Here is a 20,034-nt window from a genome sequence, read left to right on the forward strand (position 1 = left end):
ACGGTATCTCAGTCTTGCTTGAGTTTCAGCAAAGTCTTCCCTATGAGAAGGATGGTAGGATACGCATACAGAAGACCGTTCCCCAAATGGAGGAAGGCATCTGACACTAGCCTTCATGTGACCTGACCCTGGAAAAGTACTGAGGGGCTTTGTGGTTCAGCAGAGCCGCAAAGAGATCCACCGAGGTGGTATCCCACTCTTGGAAGATCTCATGGGTAACACTTGCACTGAGTGACCACTCATGTGGCTGCATGAACCTGCTCAGTCTACTGGCCTCCAGGTATATGGCCCTGAGCACTAATCCTGTTCTGGACAACCCAGTGCCACAACTGGATGGCCTCTTGACACAAAGGGTATGATCAAGTAACCCCCTGCCTGTTGGAGTAATACACTGCAACCTGATTGTCCATTTGAATGAGTATAGTTTGGTTGAACAGCCAATCTCTGAAAGCCTTTACAGCGTTCCACATTGCCTGTAGCTCTAAGAGGTTGATCTGAAGATCTGATTCCTGTGCTGACCAAGCACCTGAGGTGTGAAGCCCATCCACATGAGCTCCCCAAACAAGGTGGGAAGCATCCACTGTCAGCACCTTCTGGGCTGAGAAAATTTGGAATGTCCCATCAAATTGGTTCGAATTGACCATCAGAGGAAGGACTGAACCAACTCTGGTGTCACTCGGTGTCTAGCTGGGAAGCTAGACTCCACTGGACCATTCTCATCTGAAGATGTGCCATAGGTGTGTCATGCACTGTGGAAGCCATGTGACCTAGCCACCTCAACATCTGCCAAGACATGACCTGCTCACTGGCCTGAACTCACGTGGCAATTGCACTAGTGTCTGCCCTCTGCACAGGGAGATAGGCTTGTGCCTGTTGTGTATCTAGCAGGGCTCTGATGAACTCCAATTGGTGAACCAGGAGCATATGGGATTTGGGGCAGTTTAAAACGAACCCTAGTAGCTCAAATACATGAACAGTTCTTCACATGGACTCCTGACCACTGTCCTTCGATGTGCTCTTCACCAATCAACAGTCCAGGTAGGCAAACACATGGACTCCCAGTCTGCGTAGTAACGCTGTGACTACCGCTATACATTTGGTGAAAACCCTAGGGGCTGATGCGAGGCCAAATGGCAACACGCAGTACTGGAAGTGATGTGTTCCTATCCGAAAGCTGAGATACTTCTTGTGGCTTGAAAGTATCAAGATGTGAGAGTAGGCATCCTTTAAATCCAGAGAGCATAGCCAATCGTTTTCCTGAATCATGGGGAGAAGGGTGCCCAGGGAAACCATCCTGAACTTTTCTTTGGCCAGGGATTTGTTCAGGGCCCATAGGTCTAGGATGGGATGCATTCTCCATGTTTTCTTTAGCACAAGGAAACTAGAAGAGAATCCCTTCCTTTCTTCCCCTGGTGGAGCGGGATTGACCAGGCCTTCAGAAGGGCGGAGAGTTCCTCTGCAAGTACCTCTTTGTGATGAGAGCTGAAGTGAGATGCTCTCGGTGTGCAATTTGATGGTCTCTGCCACCAATGCAAGGCATAACCGAGACTATTTGAAGAACCCACCGGGCTGAGGTTACAAGGGGCCACCTTTCTTGGAAAAAACTCATGCTCTGCTGGAGCCAGTCTAAAACTCGTCCCCTGTTTTGACTGGGAAGCTGGCTGGGCCTTGGGCAAACACTGTTGACGAGAATGAGCATGCTGGGTCTGAGCCTGCTGACGCTGGCGAGAAGGAGTGTACCTACGCCTCTTGTTAGTAGTAGGGACCCCTCTTCGACCTGCTCAGAAACCTCCTGGATAAGGATGAATAAGGTGTCCGGCGGAAGAGAGTATCAATGGTGTCAGTATGTTGATTTATGAGGTCAGTGACCTCCTCCACCTTCTCTCCAAAAAGTTTATCCCCCTGGCATATGGCATCCGTCATCTTCTGCTGGACTGCAGGGTCTAAGCCAGAGACATGCAGCAATGAGAGTCTGTGCATCAGTATACTCTGGGCAGATATGAAAGATATCACATCAAAAGTATCATAAGCGCCCCTGACCAACAACTTACGACACGCCTTCATCTGCTTGATCAGAAGGCGAAGAGAGCTGTGGCAGCAGTTGGAGCACACATTTACTATGTTACATTCCCATGAGGGTAACATTGGAGAATGTGACTGTGGGCAGACCTCTTCAAGGAGGGATTGTGGAGGTATCTGTTTCCTCTCTGGTTAAACCTGCACAAGTGACACTTGACTCTGGCTGGCAACCTCTGGAGTCTCTTTTCAAGGTTTGTTCTGGAATTATTCCTACTCTTCAGACGAACTCCACAAGATTACAGACTTCAGAAGAGGGTTTTGCAGCGACTAAGGTGAGAATTAAAGATTTGAGCCTTCAAGTTGTTCTGTTACTCAGAAGCAGATGATTTTTCATGAAAAGGTTAAAAATTTTGATAATTATACCAGACAATTAAACTTAAGAATTTTGAATTTTCCTCAAATGTTGACGGTTTCTTCGAAGGACCTATTTTATAGATTCTTAAAATAAATATTCCATTTTTTCTGATACTTCATTTCCTCCCCTTCAAAAGATCTATTATATGCCTACAGTTCCTGCTAAGGTGGATATACCTTCTAATACTTGAAAGTTCAGTAGATGAAATAATTTCCAGAACTGCGTTTTTAGTAAGTTTTGTCTTTCTCCAAGATAGATTCTTTGTTACATTTGCTCTTCTGTAACTTTCTTTGGGTGTGTGTGTGTGGGGGGAGATACAGTGTTTCCTGATGTAACAAGATGGATGCAAACTAGATGGAAGAAATTTCTTTCCTTGCGACAGCAGGTTTTTGCACTTAGTGCTAAGTTTCAACTTTATTATCCATCTCCATTGCACCATTTTGTTCAGGGTAAAGCGTCTCCAGTATTATCATGCGAGTCATGATTTGATATATTGTCACTGCTTGCGCATTTTAAAGTTTAAAGCCCGTTAACCACTTATTTTTCCTTTGTTCTTTTTTCTTTATTTTATTCCTTGTCCCCTTGGAAGTTTACCTTGCCTTCACCTTAATGTGGACTATACAAGTGGGATTATAAAACATTATTCTTATATTACTATATTGTTTAATTTTATATATTAACTTCCATTTGATTCCTATTCAAAATATGTTCTTGAATTGTAATTTTGAAATTTGTATAAATAAACATTTTAAAAAAGGAAGTAATTGTACTTATTGAAAGTATTCAGTCCCTTCCAGCTGGTATTGCTCCTGGAAGTGCTTAAATTCTAGCATAGCCCCCTGGTTCACTTGTTGAGTCCCTTTTTTTCCCATAAGGTGAAAACTCTGATTCTGCCTTGGGAGAAGGACATGGGATGTGTTTAATTGGGGTTAACTTGGAGAACTTCATCTTTTCCAAGAGTACTTCCCTATTTAATTGCCATATCTCTCCAGTCACTCCCACAACGGAATTCTATAGAAAGCACCTGGATAGAAAGGTGTAAATCAGCTTATACCTAATTAATCTGACCGATCAAAAGTGGTTTTCCTGTATGCCAAGCTCATCATAATTTACTGTGAACAATAAAAAACACAATTACAAAACAGAGAAAAAACATGTTTTCAATATGTGTTTAATAACACTAAAAAAGTGAAATAAGTGAAACATTTAAAATGATAAAAAATGTTAAAATTAAATATTTACAAAATTTATAAGCCAAGAAGAGTCAGTCACAAATGATCGATAAAATATTCAAATAGACAAAATGTTCAAAATGTTAAATTGTCTCATTCCTTCATTCCTCTTTGAGGAGCTTTGCAGTTTAATAATGTTTCTCTTTTTTGATGGGCTTTCAAGTTTTTCAATGGCTTTATTACTAGGTCAGTTGATTTGGTCAAACTTCCTCGATTAACCTCCTCCAAAAACTGAGACACAGTGAGGCATATTTTCAAAGCACTTAGACTTACAAAGTTACATAGAAGCGTATTTTCAACGCAATTTGTAATTCTAAGTGCTTTAAAAATATGCCTCATGATAACCTATGAAACTTCTAAGTGCTTTGAAAATGAGCTCCATTGCATTCTAAATACTGGTTCATAAGTGCATAAGTATTGCCACACTGGGACAGACCAAGGGTCCATCAAGCCCAGCATCCTGTTTCCAACAGTAGCCAATCTAGGTCACAAATACCTGGCAAGATCCCAAAAAAGTACAAAACATTTTATGCTGCTCATCCCAGAAATAAGCAGTGGATTTTCCCCAAGTCCATTTAATAATGGTCTATGGACTTCTCCTTTAAAGTACAGGGAGATGGGGAAATTGATGAGGTGGTGAGTACAAGACACTGATGGTGTGAAGATGTTTAGAATCAGGAACACAAAGATTTTATAAAATATACCTATCACCATCAGTGACAGTTGCGTTTAAAGCTCCTTATGCAATCTTTAAATCAGAAAATCACCTATCCAGCAGCCAAACTAAGAATTCACTACTGTTATAGATACCTTAGACTTTCTCAATTCTGAACATAGTAGACCTATTAGAAAATCTCCCTAGTTCCATAAGGAATGACTCCTCCCCCCTCACCAATTTTAACAGTGATAGATTAAAGTGAAGTTACTTACCTGTAGCAGTTTTCTGAAGTCATCAGCAGGCCAATCATTCTCAAAACTGGGTGATATCATCTGACAGAGCCTGGTGCAGATGCTGCCCAGGGCTCAGTCTCTTTAAAAGGCCTTTGACAGGAGACCATGTGACGCTATGCTTGGAGGTAGACGGTAGAAGTGCTAGCTCCGAGCCCCCAGGCAACTCCCGAGTCTTTGCAAAGCAAAAAACGGCCATACTTACCCCAAATTTGGGAGGAGATCGAGTGTTGGAAAGTCAGGTCAGCTGGAAAACGTTTTCGTGGAGCGGATTTGGCGGTACGAGCGGTGCACAAAGAAAAAGTAAGGAGCAAGACGACGGAGGACAAAATGGCGCCGCCATCGAGTCCAGCCGCCCCCTCGGTTTCTTCCGCGTGGATTGCAGAGATAACGGCGGAAATGGCCACCATTATGGAAGATCTGTTGGAAAAGAGACTGGCTCCATTAGACTCTAAAATGGAACGCCTGCACGCCAAGATGGAGGATTTATCAAAGGACTGGGTGGCTCTGCAAACCCGAACTGCAGCAGTGGAGGACAGGGTAGCTACGGTGGGAGGGGGGCCAGAGTACACTACAGAAAAAAGTGGCAGATCTGGATGCCAAAGTGGAGGACCTGGAAACAGGTCCAGAAGAAACAATTTGCGGCTAGTGGGCATGCCAGAATCGCTGCCGGACAGAAATTTACAAGCTTTCCTGGAAAAAATGGCTTACAAAGGAGCTGCAGATAACAGAGAGCAACGGACCCTTGCGAATTGAGAGAGCACACAGAATAGGGCCGAGGGAGCAGGCACCACAAAGACCAAGGGTGATCGATCATCCTTCGGATTCTAAATTTCGCTCACAAGCAGGAGATATTACAAGCAATGAGAGCGGGAAAGTCACTCATATATGACAAGAAGAATATATTATGCTTTCAAGACTACTCGGCTGGAGTGGCCGCGCACGCAGAGCTTTCTCCCCTATCTGTTCACAGTTGTTTGCCCTGCATATAAAGTTTGCATTAGTGTATCCGGCAATCCTTAAAGTAACGCAAGGGGGTTCAACAGTATCATACCCATCGGTGGAGGAAGCCCGCAAATTCATGGCACGAGTGGAAGAAGAGGAAGGGAAAGATCATGGAAGACATGAGGAACTGTCTAGTGTATTGTTAAAGACAGTGAAATTGCTTTTAAGAAGAAGGCAGAGACATATTAGAAAGGTCCTGGTCACTCGGAGGACAGAAAAGGATGCTGACAAAAGAAAAACAATAAGACTTTGCAGCTGTGGGAGCGAACAACATTTCCATGGCCTGGGTGATGTGGTGGACTGGCACGTAAGACCCCGTATACGGGGGAAACTAGACCAGGGTGCGGGAAGCTACAAGAGTGCTTGTTATAAAGGGGGGATGGCAGCAGAATTGGGGAGTGAGACTGCTGGGGGGGGGAGGGGGGAGGTATTGGTTAAGATAGTGTATATGTTGGGAAGGTTGAGGGAGCAAGTCCTGTCGGGAGGGGTTGGGGGGGGCATTAGATGTGGTCGTTCCTGTTGGGGGGAATAAAGTATTGGGGGAAGGGTTGGGGAAGAGGGGGGGAAGGGGGTGGAGCAGGGTAGGGAAGAGGGGGGTATAGGGTAAGGGAAGGTAGGTATCAAGGTCTACTGGAGATGGCAAGGAAAAGAGGGAGGTATGGGCAAGATAGGAAAAGCAAGTTTGGCTGGATAGAGATGAGGGGTGGGGGACAGAGGCTGGGACGTCCCCTGTCGATGCAGACTCAAAGAATAGGTGAAAAAAGCTGGCATATGTTCATAGGTAATGGTGAGGATGGTGACGTGGAATGTGGGGGGAATCCATTCGTCAATTAAAAGATCAAAAATTCTACAATATTGAATAGACACAAAGTGAAGTGTCTCTGTTGCAAGAGACCCATCTCAACGCAAGTGAGCACGCTAAGTTAAAAACATGGTGGGTGGGAGAATGTGTTGCTGCAGACACTCAGGAAAGAAAGGGGGAGTGACAATATTGTTTAAAAAAGGGGTGGCTGCGGAGATAAAGATCATACGGGCAGATCCATGGGGGCGGTTTCTTTTGGTAAAAGTGGTTATTGGCCAGCAGATGGTCTATATATGCAACCATATATGCCCCAAATCAGTATGACAGGAAGTTCTACAGTAGGGTGATTAGAGCGTTGACCTCAGAGGAATGTGGATCTCTGGTGGTAGGAGGAGACTAACGCAGTGTGAAACCCGGAGGTGGATAAGTCTACCTCAGATCCAGTGGTTGGATATTACGCTAACAAGGGATTGCTTCAGTTGAACCAACTGCTGGACCTGGTGGACGTGTGGAGAGAGCTACATCCATTAGACAGGGACTACACTCATCTATCCAGAGCACACGATACACAGAGCCATATAGACTATCTGCTGGTAAACAGGGGGAGTTTAGCAAGGTGCGTAAGTTGACCATAGGTCTTTATGCAATATCGGACCCATGCCTGGGTGTAGATGGACCGGGAGGTGGGACACGGTAGGGAGAAGGACAGTGGCAGTTCCCAAATGAGTTGTATAAGGACCCTATATTTCGGAAAGGATGTTAAACTGCTGGGACTCTTATATGAATGGATAACATGAGTGGGGCTCAATTCATACTTATTAGTTTTGATGCTGAGAAGGCCTTTTGACCGAGTAAAATGGGATGTTCTGTATGACACCTTAAAGGCCTGTGGGTTCGAGGGGCGGTTTGTCTCGGTTATTAGGGCTTTGCACTCGTCATCCCGAACTAGAGTGAGGGTTAATGGAAGAAATTTGGGGTCTTTTCCAATACTGAGGGGAACTAGGCAGGGTTGTCCCTTGTTTGTCACTGTTATTCGTGTTAACACTGGACCCTCTGATAGAGAGATAATGGGCAATCCGGACATCCACGGTATTCAGGTGGGGGAACACTGTTTTAAGGTGGTGGCTTTTGCGGATGACCTATTAGTGCATCTGGAGACACCGAGGGAGTCATTGGAGACACTCCTGGAGAAGTTTCAGGCGTATGGGGACTACACCATGTTGAGGATCAATTTGGAAAAATCGGTGGCGCTGCCTTCCTCTCAGCGGGTTAAGGGGCATTGGATTGTTGATTTCCCACTACAGTGGGCAGAGGACTCCTTTAAATATTTAGGTATCCAACTGACAATGGAAGTAGACACATTATATCAAAGGAATATTACGAGCCTTATGGAGGATACTAGAGGCAAGCTAGAAAGCTGGAAGGCTCTGCCGTTATCGTTGCTAGGGAGGATAAACCTGGTACAGATGGTCAGTTTCTTCGCTGGTTATATGTTCTTCTCGCTGTATGTGTTAAAAAGACTTAAAGATACTAAATAGAATGTGGAGTAAATTTTGTTGGTCAGGAAAAAAGCCCCCAAATTCGAATGGTGGATATGCTGGGATTTTGGAAACAGGGAGGCCTAGGCCTGCCGAACCTAAAAACATATAATCAAGCGTGCCTACTGAGACATTTTGAGTGATTGGTTTGGCAATACACAACAGTACACGCCGGTAGATTTGGAAAAAGCACTATATGAACCATATAATTTTTATTATCTTACACTGCAAGAAGAAGCAAATACCAACACCTTTGAAGGGAAGTGTTTTGCTGGGCCCTCTGTGGGAAGCATTGCAGGGGTTAGTGAGCAAAGTGGGAGGAAATGCATGGATCTCAGACCAGATACAATCAGGGGTAATGGGGACATCGAGCCAGGCATGGAGAATCCTGTATTTAGGACATGGAACAGAAGGATAGTCCTGCTGGAAGACCTGTTAACAGAAGGAGGAAAGCTGAGGCCATTTGAAACAATACAACGAAAAGTAGGCCCCACATTGGGAGGCAGAGCCGGTGGTGGGAGGCGGGGCTAGTGCTGGGCATACTTATACGGTCTGTGCCCTGACAATGGCAGATACAAATCAAGGTAAGGTATACACAAAAAATAGCACACGTAAAATTATCTTGTTGGCCAGACTGGATGGACCGTGATCCCCAGATGCTTAGCCGAGATTGGGAGGCAGAGCTGGTGGTGGGAGGCAGAGCCAATGGTGGGAGGCGGGGCTAGTGCTGGGCAGACTTATACGGTGTGTGCCCTGACAATGGCAGATACAAATCACGGTAGGTATACACAAAAAGAAGCACACGTGAAATTATCTTGTTGGGCAGACTGGATGGACCGTGCAGGTCTTTTCTGCCGTCATCTACTATGTTACTATGTTAGATGGGGTAACCAATATGCATATATACAAATTAAGCATTATCTGTCCAAGCTGGATGAAACCTCAGTGGTGAGTCGTTTGGGAATAGAAATATGAGAATTTTTCAGCAGTCGTGGGATATGGGGATATCGGTGTCAGGGCTTAGCTAAGCTCTTATTATAAGGGCCCCGGGTAAAGTATACACAGAAGTTAAGACAAGATGGGAGGAGGATCTGGGGAGGTCTCTGGGGGACTGGATGTAGCTGCAACTATTAAGAATATCCCCCGATTAACAAAAGATGAAAGACTAAGGGAGGTGGAGTAAGGGTGCTGCTTAGAGCATACACAACCAAAATACAGTTGATTCACATAAAACCGCAAGAGGGGAAAAATTGTAATAAATGCAAACAAGGTAGACATACGTTTGTCCATGCGATATGGGAATGACCCCGAATCAAGCAGTTCTGGGAACGGGTGAGAAGGTTTCTGGCAAGTATATTAAAAGAGGGGTGAAGGGGTCCCGTGGAACAATTTGTTAGATAAACCCAAATCATACTACCCGATGAAAATATGCCAACCCTTTTGTGTCGCAAAATGACTCTAGTAGCCCGTAAAGTTATTTTACAATACGGGGTGATGGAGGATCCCCCGTCATACTGGCACTGGAGGAATCAAGTGCACTTGCTGGTGACGTGGAGGCCAGAGAGGCTAGGGGATCCCCAGGAGGAGGAAGGACCTTTTGGTGATATGGAGTCCCTACCTGTCCAGCCTTAGTTTCTAAGGGAAGAAGCCTTATTGTCAACCACCTTGTGATCTGGGAGATAGATACCTAATAGGGGAGGGGGAGAGGGGAAGGGGGGAACTTGGGGGGGGGGGGGGGGTAAAGTTTGAAGACGGATTGGTGAAAAATTATTGAAGGTTATTGAGGAGTAAAGGTTTGGATGTGAATTTCTGCACAATCATAATACTTGTAATTGGAGGGTTTTGCTCAGTTATTAAGATAAATGCTGCATGTTAGAGACTTCTCATCTAGCGCCCCGGGGGGGGGGGGGGGGGGGGCATCAGAGTGTAGACCCTATGGACGTAGATGGGGGAGAGTTGGCAACAGGGGAAGAGGGGAGGGTGACTAAGTAATCGGGCTAGACTAGGGTGTGCGGTCTGGCCATGCTATCGAGGGAAGAGGGAGGGTTTTGTAGGAAAGGGGATATCAAAATGTTTACATATATGTTTGGATGCTGATTAGATATAGCTTGTCTTCAACAGCAGGATTGGTTTGTGAATTTGCACAGTGTAATGGTTTGAGCAGATGTATAATGCTGAAATTTCAAATAAAAATCGTTTAAACATAAAAGGCCTTTGACAGTATTCCATCTGATGTGCCAGCGCTGGACCAGTAGTCTAATGATATAGCTGGAAAAGACAACTCCAAGGGGAGGGTGGTGGGTTTCTGAGAATGATTGGCCTGCTGTACTTGGAGAACACCTGCTACAGGTAAATAACTTCGCTTAGGCCGCGGACAAATAGGCCATATCATCTCACAACTGGATCCCTAGCTACTAGGCTCACTGAAAACAATAACACTAGGACAAAAGGGTCAACCTGAAAACAAAACAATTGGTTTTGAAGGTGCAGTCTGGAACAGAAAGAACAGGCCTAGGAGGATGGAGTTCGATACAAGGCACCAGATTCTGCAGTACTGTCTGACCAAACTGGCTGTCATGTTGGGTTACCCTGCTCAAGGTAGTAGTGAGATGTGAATGTGTGAACCAAAGGCCATGTTGCAGCCTTGCAGATCTTTTTGACAGAGACTGACCTCAGGCGGGCTACCATGCAGCCATGGCTCTGACACTGAGTCATAACACGAACCCTCCAGACTCAGCTCAGCATGGATGTAAATGAGAAAGATGAAGTCTGCCAGTCAATTGAACAAGGCGCATTTGCCGATGGCTACCCTATCCTGCTGGGATAAAAAAAAAAACCAAAAAAGCGTGTGGACTGCCTATGGGCTTTAGTCCATTCAGATAGAAGGCTAAGGCTCGCTTGCACTCCAATGTATGAAATGCACTTTCGCCAGGAGCGCACGTAAATGGGGAAGAACGCTGACAGAATAACTGACTGGTTAAGATGGAACTCCAACACCACCTTAGAAAGGAACTTGAGGTGAGTGTAGAGAACTACTGTGTTATGATAAAGCTTTGTTTAAGGTGGATCCGCCACTAGAACCTGAAGCTCACCGACCCTGTGAGCTGAAGTGATCGCCACCAAAAATAAGACCTTCCAGGTCAGGTATTTCAGATGACAGAAATCAAGTAGCTCAAAAGGAGCTTTACTCAGCAGGGTGAGGATGACATTGAGATCCCATGACATGATAGGAGGTTGACAGGGTAATTTGTCAACAGCAAACCCCACATAAACAACTAGAGGCTGTCTAGAGGTGGGCTTACTCCCCACACAGCGATGAAAAGCACTGATCACACTGAGGTGAACCCTTACAGAATTGTTTTTCAAGCCAAACTCCGAGAGGTACAGGAGATATTCAAACAGTTTTTGTGAAGGGCAAGAGAAATGATCCTAGGGCCTTGCTCTCACATCAGATAGCAAACCTCCTCCACTTAAAGGAGTAGCTCCTCTTAGTGGAATCTTTCCTGGAAGCCAGCAAAATCCAGGAGGCAGTTTCAACAAGGCAAATTCTAGGGACTGAAGGTTGAGATGAAGAGACTCCTTGTTCCAAGTGATGAGGGTCAGACACACATCAATCTCCATGGTTCTTCAGAGGATAACTCCAGAAGAAGAGGGAACCACATCTGTCTCAGCCAGAATGGGATGATGATAATTATGGTGCCCTTGTCCTGCTTGAGTTTCAGGAGAGTCTTATCAGAGGAATGGGAGAATATGCATTCAGAAGTTCCATTCCCCAGTGAAGGAGAAAGGCATCTGTAACTAGTCTGCCATGATATCCGAGTCTGGAGCAATAATGAGGAACTGTGTTGTTGAGATGAGTGGCAAGAAGATCCTCGAGGTGGTGCCCCACTCTCAGATCTTGCGGGCAACGCCCATGTTGAGAGACTACTTGTGCAGTTGCATGACCCCCCTCAGCCTGTCTGCCAGACTTTTCTGTTTCCCTGCCAGATATGAGGGCCCAGAGCACCAGGCCTAACTGGTGGCTCAGGTCCACATTCCGACAGCTCACCAGCCCAGGTTGGATACATTCACAGTTACAACCTTCTGAGGTGGAAAAATTTGGATTGGTAGTCCCAGGGTCAAATTAGAGCAAACATTCCACCAGACAAACAAGTAAGCCAAATTAGGAGTAATGTAGATGACATCTGCTAGGTTCTACCTGGCCTGAGACTACTGGGAAGCTAGAGTCCACTGGGCTTCCTTCAAATGGAGGCACACCATGAACTGTTGAGGCCATGTGGCCCAACAGCCTCAACATCTACTGAGCTGTGACCTGCTGGCTGCTGCAGACCTCAGTGGCAATGGCTATCACAGGCATCCACCCTTGCAGGAGGTAGGCCCGTGATTGTACCGTGTCTAACAGGGCTCCAATGAATTCCAATTGCTATATAGATTATAGGGGGGGGGGGGGGGGGGGGGTGGACTTTTGAGTAGTTGACCACGAACCCTAGTAACTCCAATTCTACACATGGACTCGAGAGCACCCTTCCTCAAAGTGCCCTTGACCAGCCAATTGTACAAAGAGGGAAACACATGCACTTCCAGCCTGCCTAGCAACGCTATGACTACCACTTGAAATTTGGTGAAGACCCTGGGAGCTGACACAAGGCAAAAGGGCAGTATATGATACTAGAAATGGTGTTTCCCAAAGGCAAAACCTGAGATACTTCCCATGACTGGAAAGTATCTGAATGTGGGTATAGGCATCTTTTAAGTCCAGAGAACACAGCCAATCGCTCCTCTGAATCACAGTGAGAAGGGTGCCTAGGAAAACCATTCTGAACTTTTCCTTGACCAAATACTTGTTCAGACCCCTGAGATCTAGGATGGGACGAGATCCCTCCATTTTCTTGCGCACAAGGAAGTACCTGCAATAGAATCCCTTCCCTTCTTCCTGCCCTGGTGAAATGGGCTTGATTGCACTGGCCTTTAGAAAGGCAGAGAGTTCTTCTGCAAGTACCTCCTTGTGCAGAGAGCTGAGATAAACTGTCTCAGTGGGCAATTTGGAGGGCAGTATTGCCAATGGAGTGTGTAACTTGGCAAACCCATCAATTGGAGGTTACAAGGGGCACGCATATACATACATACATACACCTTTTATTTGACTCTTATAGCCCCTGCTTTGTATATTTACTCTTGATTGAGGCTAACGTAACTCCAGGCTGGAGCCATGCAGCCTCCCATTGGTCCAGTGTGCAGGCAATTTGATATATTTAAAATTGACTAAACATGAAGAAATGAAATATAAGAAAGCTAAATAATGCCCCAAACATTGTACATCACACACTTTCTTCATGAAAAATGCAGAAATCTGATACATACACACACACACATATATATATATATATATATAATTAGAGAGAGAGAGAGAGAGAGAGAGAGAGAGAGAGAGAGAGAGAGCGCTGAGTAAATAAATATATGTTTGAGAATTTGTTATTGGGCTGAGTGGAAAACATTAACTTAGTGCCTACCCGCTGCATTCTCTGAACACATTTCTTCAGACTAGTGATGAATAGCATCTTTTCTGACAGTTACTACATAGGATTTTTTTTTTTAACCAAAATTCACCCACCAGAAGCCATGAGGGTTTCTTCCAAAATCACCCATCAGAAGCCAAAAAGCCACGAAACAAGCCCAAAAATGTATTACAACATGTGCTAGAGGACAACTTTTTTTTCCCTGCTAGATTTCTTCTATCCAGAGATACAACATACTCTATACACGAAAAAAATGCACTGTGCACGAAATCACCGCGTGTTACCATTGTGAATTCTAGGGCTTTTGGACTTTTGCTTGTACTGATCCAAGCAAATCTGCACCCATTTTCTTCAGCAGCTGTGTGAGCAGCACAAAAAGCCAGTCCTGTAGATCATCTTTATGGACCTGGATGAAATCAACTAGGGTCTCCAAGAACATACTGAACACCTGAGAGGTAAGCGAAAAGAGGAGAAAGAAAGGAGAAATATTTGACCCATTCTGTACTCTTAAGTTGGAAAGAAAAGCTCTTCAAGGAAATCAAAGGAATTGATTAGCAGCCAAGCAAGAACACCATCTGTCCAGGATTCCATCTGTCTTTCCAATAAAGTATATTTTTAAACATTATTTAGTTCTGAAATTAGCTTACCCCATGCGATATTAATAAGTGAAGAAACGCTTCTTAGTCATGATGACTGGAGCAACCAAATTTATGATATGTTACTTTTACCAAGTCAATCAATGTTAATTTATGTAGCAACACTAATTACAAGAAGATATGACTAAGACTGCCTCTGTCAGTATAATGGTAAACGCAGTTCAGAGAAGACCAACCATTTGGAATATGCCTAAAAATGTCTGCATGCTTGCAGTGTATGGCAACATGGAACAATTCATTTACTAAATATAATACCACCATGGGATGTTTAACTGGTTAGGGCTTTTTCACTGGCTGAGTTATGGCACCTGCTGTGTTGGAACAAAACTGCTCCACTGAAAAAAGACTACCATCATCTTTTTCTGAAAAAGCAATCTTAAAAAAAAAAAAAAAAAAAAGAGTTCTGGAAACAGCTGTCTTGAAAAAAACAAAAATAAGATACACATTGAACAGCTTCTGGACTTGGTCATGAAACCCAAAAAATCAAGATGCAATAATAATTCTAGGCAGAACTATAAAGTCCACTATGCGTATAAATACATTCTAACCATTAACTTTCTGTGTTGCATGACTTGCATCAAAATCCAACACAACCCATGCAACATTTAGTCAAGTTAATAACAGTTGTCATTTGAATCCTGAACTTACAATACTTTCCTTCCCTTTTCTTTCCTTCACCCCCATCTTCCTTCTGACCTGGTTTTGATTCCCAGCTCAGATCTATTCTGTAGACTAGCTGGAGGTATCACAGAGGCACACACCTGTGGGAGGGACTCTGTCATCGTACAACAGTGATGGCTTGGAGCCAGAACCCGGGGGTACACATTAGGTGAGTAATGGGGGAGCTTGCATATGGGGGCTCTGGCTGAGAACTGTTGCTGTTTGGCTGGATTGAATTGGGAGGAGGATATAAAAGTAGGAAGAATACTCCTGGAGATGTGAAGTTACCACTAGTAGTTTCGTTAAGAGGACTTTAAAGATCTAGTAGAGATGAAAGGGATTAGAATATGTAATAATAATAAAGGCAATTCAGTATAGCAGACCTTGCATACAGAGTCAAAATCTTAAAAAAAAAATTCTTGATGAGATCTGTAACCAGAGCTCATATTCCAAACGTGGGGTTACCAGGTCATATCTCCTAGCCCCAGAGTAAAGCTTGACTGCTACATTTTGAGCCAGTTGCAGCTGTCTGATATCTTCTATCCATCTTCCCAGAAGCAATGCATCACAATAGTCTAAGCAGTTTGTTATAAGTACATGGATTAATATCTGTTAAACAGACCATAGCTTGGACACTAGAGTAGAAAGGACTTGGAGAGAAAAGGTTCCATGAATACAGGAAGACCTAGTGAAACCTGCAATGTGTCTGAGGGGTGAAATGTTTCAATGCCTCCATTAGCAAGACCAGCTTAGATCATCGGGCACTCTCTGGAACACTCTGACTTAACTTTATAAATCTATTTCTGAATTAATAGCTGTCATTTGGATATCTGGCAGAAGTTAATGAAAACGTCTGGGGAGTTTTAAGCTATAATCCAATACTAGAGCTAAAAAGGATCACAATACTTCTCAAGCCTCATCAATATCAAAAAACCTTTAATCTCCTCTTACCGTCTGCAGACACTATATCCAGGGGTTCTTAATTCCAGGATAGAGTGGGAATCAGTTTTTCTGAATACGGGACCTTTAAACATTTTTGGGGTTTGTTCATTGGTCAGTTCAGGCTGGTGTTATGTGACATCACCGACATAAGTTTACACGCCATGTTGGCAGAAAGTACCGGACAGAAGAACAGTTTGCAAGAGTGAAGTGAGGCACTGAGATTGACTTCTCGTTAAGGGTGAGGTGCGGTAAGAACATTTTTATTGAAGATTCCTGTGTTTTTTTGCGGACAGTCGAGCAGACCACGGACCTTGAAGCAGGACCCGAAACCTTGGCCAATATTGGTTGTGGAAAGTTAAAGAGACTGTGCAACTGCAAAGACAAATCTTTATTCGGAAAAATGTGAAAAAAATATAAAAAACAACACAGATTTGTCAAGAATAAGTGATTAGAGGAATACTTGGAGATTTTTATGCTGATGATGGTTGTGAGTGCTCCTTAAGGTTAAAAGCCTTTGAGCTGTTAACAATGGAGTTATCCAATGTCTTTTGAGGCTTTTCCTCCATATTCACGCAATAGTAATTAAGCACTATCATGTTAAAAAGAGATTAAAGGATTTTTGATATTGATAAGGCTCGAGGAGTTTTAAGCTATACCAGAAAAAAAAAAACTGGTGAACTGAAACTGAAGCAAGTTCAGACTGCTTTAAAGGAAAATATAACGTGTCTTTTAAATCTTGGAATCCTTTATTTTCCTAGACCCCCGACAGTTACTCCTGGACAGTTCTAAGAATATATGCAGGAGGCTCAGAAGATTCAGGGTCTGCAATCATGATTTGCATTTTTTGTTGTTGCTTTTGTAAGTCTGAACTCTTTCTAGGTTTCAATATATAGATATTTCCTGACTTCTGTAGGAGTATACAGGATCAAAAAAAAAAGATTTCTTCTTATGATGTCAGAGGTTTTGAGCCTTTGTAGTTAACCTCCAAATGCTATTTCATTGTACATGTATTTTAATCTTTTCTGCTACTAGATATTTTTCCTTGATTCAAAGAAACCACATTTTTTGGGGTGCTTAAAGTTTCAGCTGCCAATCAATGCTCAGAATAGTGTTTGATAGTATGGAGCTTAGCTGGGTTGATTAGCTTTGAAATGTTTGTGCCTCTCCTTCATGTTTATGTACAGTTTTTCCTTTTGGTACCCTGAATCAGGATTGTATTGGTTCCTTATAATATTCTGTGGGCTGCAGAGCAGCATTTTATTCATTGGTATTTCTACATTACAATTGTGTTCTCCAGAGCTTTTCTTCATCAAGCAATGTTTGTGTATTATTCGAAAATTATATAAATAAAAAATTGTAATAAATGAAGTCTTTCACTTATTAGCAGAAGACAGAAGTATAGCATGGCATTAGCTTTGTCTTACATCATCCTGTCCTTGAGGATTGCTGTGCTCTACAGAAACAGCTCGTTGATTCACTAAGGGAGATAGCTAGATTCATCACAGTCCTTCAAGGCAGTTAGCATAATTCTGAAGGCAATTTACAGACAGTCCTAGTAAAGCTAACAAAGAGTCCTCTGTAGTTTAATTTTGATGGTGAGGCAATGAAGGAATTTATGATCTAGAATTCTTTTTAGACGGAAATAACCAATTTTTAGATCTACTAATTATCAGTTTCTGCAGAACTACAAACCAAGGAGGAAGGATTTTGGTCTAGACTGAGGGCTGATGCTCAAAGGTACATGGTACAATTAGAGCAGGAAATTTGCTGTGACATGCTGTGAGCAATGAAAATGCAAAGCGAATGCTACATACCTGTAGAAGGTATTCTCCGAGGACAGCAGGCTGATTGTTCTCACTGATGGGTGACGTCAACGGCAGCCCCTCCAATCGGAATCTTCACTAGCAAAGTCCTTTGCTAGCTCTCGCGCGCCCCGCGCGCACCGCGCATGCGCGGCCGTCTTCCCGCCCGAAACCGGCTCGAGCCGGCCAGTCTCGTATGTAGCAAAAAAGATACAAGGGAAGACTCAACTCCAAAGGGGAGGCGGGCGGGTTTGTGAGAACAATCAGCCTGCTGTCCTCGGAGAATACCTTCTACAGGTATGTAGCATTCGCTTTCTCCGAGGAAAAGCAGGCTGCTTGTTCTCACTGATGGGGTATCCCTAGCCCCCAGGCTCACTCAAAACAACAACCATGGTCAATTGGGCCTCGCAACGGCGAGGACATAACTGAGATTGACCTAAAAAATTTACCAATTAACTGAGAGTGTAGCCTGGAACAGAACAAACAGGGCCCTCGGGGGTGGAGTTGGATCCTAAAGCCCAAACAGGTTCTGAAGAACTGACTGCCCGAACCGACTGTCGCGTCGGTATCCTGCTGCAGGCAGTATGAGATGTGAATGTGTGGACAGATGACCACGTCGCAGCTTTGCAAATTTCTTCAATAGAGGCTGACTTCAAGTGGGCTACCGACGCAGCCATGGCTCTAACATTATGAGCCGTGACATGACCCTCAAGAGCCAGCCCCGCCTGGGCGTAAGTGAATGAAAATGCAATCTGCTAGCCAACTGGATATGGTGCGTTTCCCCACAGCCACTCCCCTCCTATTGGGATCAAAAGAAACAAACAATTGGGCGGACTGTCTGTTGGCTGTGTCCGCTCCAGGTAGAAGGCCAATGCTCTCTTGCAGTCCAATGTGTGCAGCTGATGTTCAGCAGGGCAGGAATGAGGACGGGAAAGAATGTTGGCAAGACAATGACTGGTTCAGATGGAACTCCCGACACGACCTTTGGCAAGAACTTAGGGTGAGTGCGGAGGACTACTCTGTTATGATGAATTTGGTGTAAGGGGCCTGGCTACCAGGGCCTGAAGCTCACTGACTCTACAAGCTGAAGTAACTGCCACCAAGAAAATGACCTTCCAGGTCAAGTACTTCAGATTGCAGGAGTTCAGTGGCTCAAAAGGAGGTTTCATCAGCTGGGTGAGAACGACATTGAGATCCCATGACACTGTAGGAGGCTTGACAGGGGGCTTTGACAAAAGCAAACCTCTCATGAAGCGAACAACTAAAGGCTGTCCCGAGATCGGCTTACCTTCCACATGGTAATGGTATGCACTGATTGCACTAAGGTGAACCCTACAGAGTTGGTCTTGAGACCAGACTCAGACAAGTGCAGAAGGTATTCAAGCAGGGTCTGTGTAGGACAAGAGCGAGGATCTAGGGCCTTGCTGTCACACCAGACGGCAAACCTCCTCCATAGAAAGAAGTAACTCCTCTTAGTGGAATCTTTCCTGGAAGCAAGCAAGATGCGGGAGACACCCTCTGACAGACCCAAAGAGGCAAAGTCTACGCTCTCAACATCCAGGCCGTGAGAGCCAGGGACCGGAGGCTGGGATGCAGAAGAGCCCCCTTCGTCCTGCGTGATGAGGGTCGGAAAACACTCCAATCTCCACGGTTCTTCGGAGGATAACTCCAGAAGAAGAGGGAACCAGATCTGACGCGGCCAAAAAGGAGCAATTAGAATCATGGTGCCTCGGTCTTGCTTGAGTTTCAACAAAGTCTTCCCCACCAGAGGAATGGGAGGATAAGCATACAGCAGGCCCTCCCCCCAATTCAGGAGGAAGGCATCCGATGCCAGTCTGCCGGGGGCCTGAAGCCTGGAACAGAACTGAGGGACTTTGTGGTTTGCTCGAGATGCGAAGAGATCCACCAAGGGGGTGCCCCACGCTTGGAAGATCTGGCGCACCACTCGGGAGTTGAGCGACCACTCGTGAGGTTGCATAATCCTGCTCAACCTGTCGGCCAGACTGTTGTTTACGCCTGCCAGATATGTGGCTTGGAGCACCATGCCTTGACGGCGAGCCCAGAGCCACATGCTGACGGCTTCCTGACACAGGGGGCGAGATCCGGTGCCCCCCTGCTTGTTGACATAGTAAATGGCAACCTGGTTGTCTGTCTGAATTTGGATAATTTGGTGGGACAGCCGATCTCTGAAAGCCTTCAGAGCGTTCCAGAAGATTGATCTGTAGATCGCGTTCCTGGAGGGACCAGCTTCCTTGGGTGTGAAGCCCATCGACATGAGCTCCCCATCCCAGGAGAGACGCATCCGTGGTCAGCACTTTTTGTGGCTGAGGAATTTGGAAAGGACGTCCCAGAGTCAAATTGGAGCAAATCGTCCACCAATACAGGGATTTGAGAAAACTCGTGGACAGGTGGATCACGTCTTCTAGATCCCCAGCAGCCTGAAACCACTCGGAAGCTAGGGTCCATTGAGCAGATCTCATGTGAAGGCGGGCCATGGGA

At 44.8% G+C, this 20,034-nt stretch overlaps 1 protein-coding gene across 1 annotated transcript in view; it reads right to left on the minus strand.

Moving 5' to 3' along the window:
- Positions 1–20,034, minus strand: part of CLASP2 (cytoplasmic linker associated protein 2) — a 977,269-nt gene that overhangs the window by 226,845 nt on the left and 730,390 nt on the right. Inside the window, 1 exon segment of the mRNA XM_030203481.1 lies at positions 13,760–13,923. Coding sequence (XP_030059341.1) covers positions 13,760–13,923 — 164 coding nt within the window.

Source organism: Microcaecilia unicolor, chromosome 1, assembly GCF_901765095.1.
Source record: "Microcaecilia unicolor chromosome 1, aMicUni1.1, whole genome shotgun sequence".
Classification (NCBI taxonomy): domain Eukaryota; kingdom Metazoa; phylum Chordata; class Amphibia; order Gymnophiona; family Siphonopidae; genus Microcaecilia; species Microcaecilia unicolor.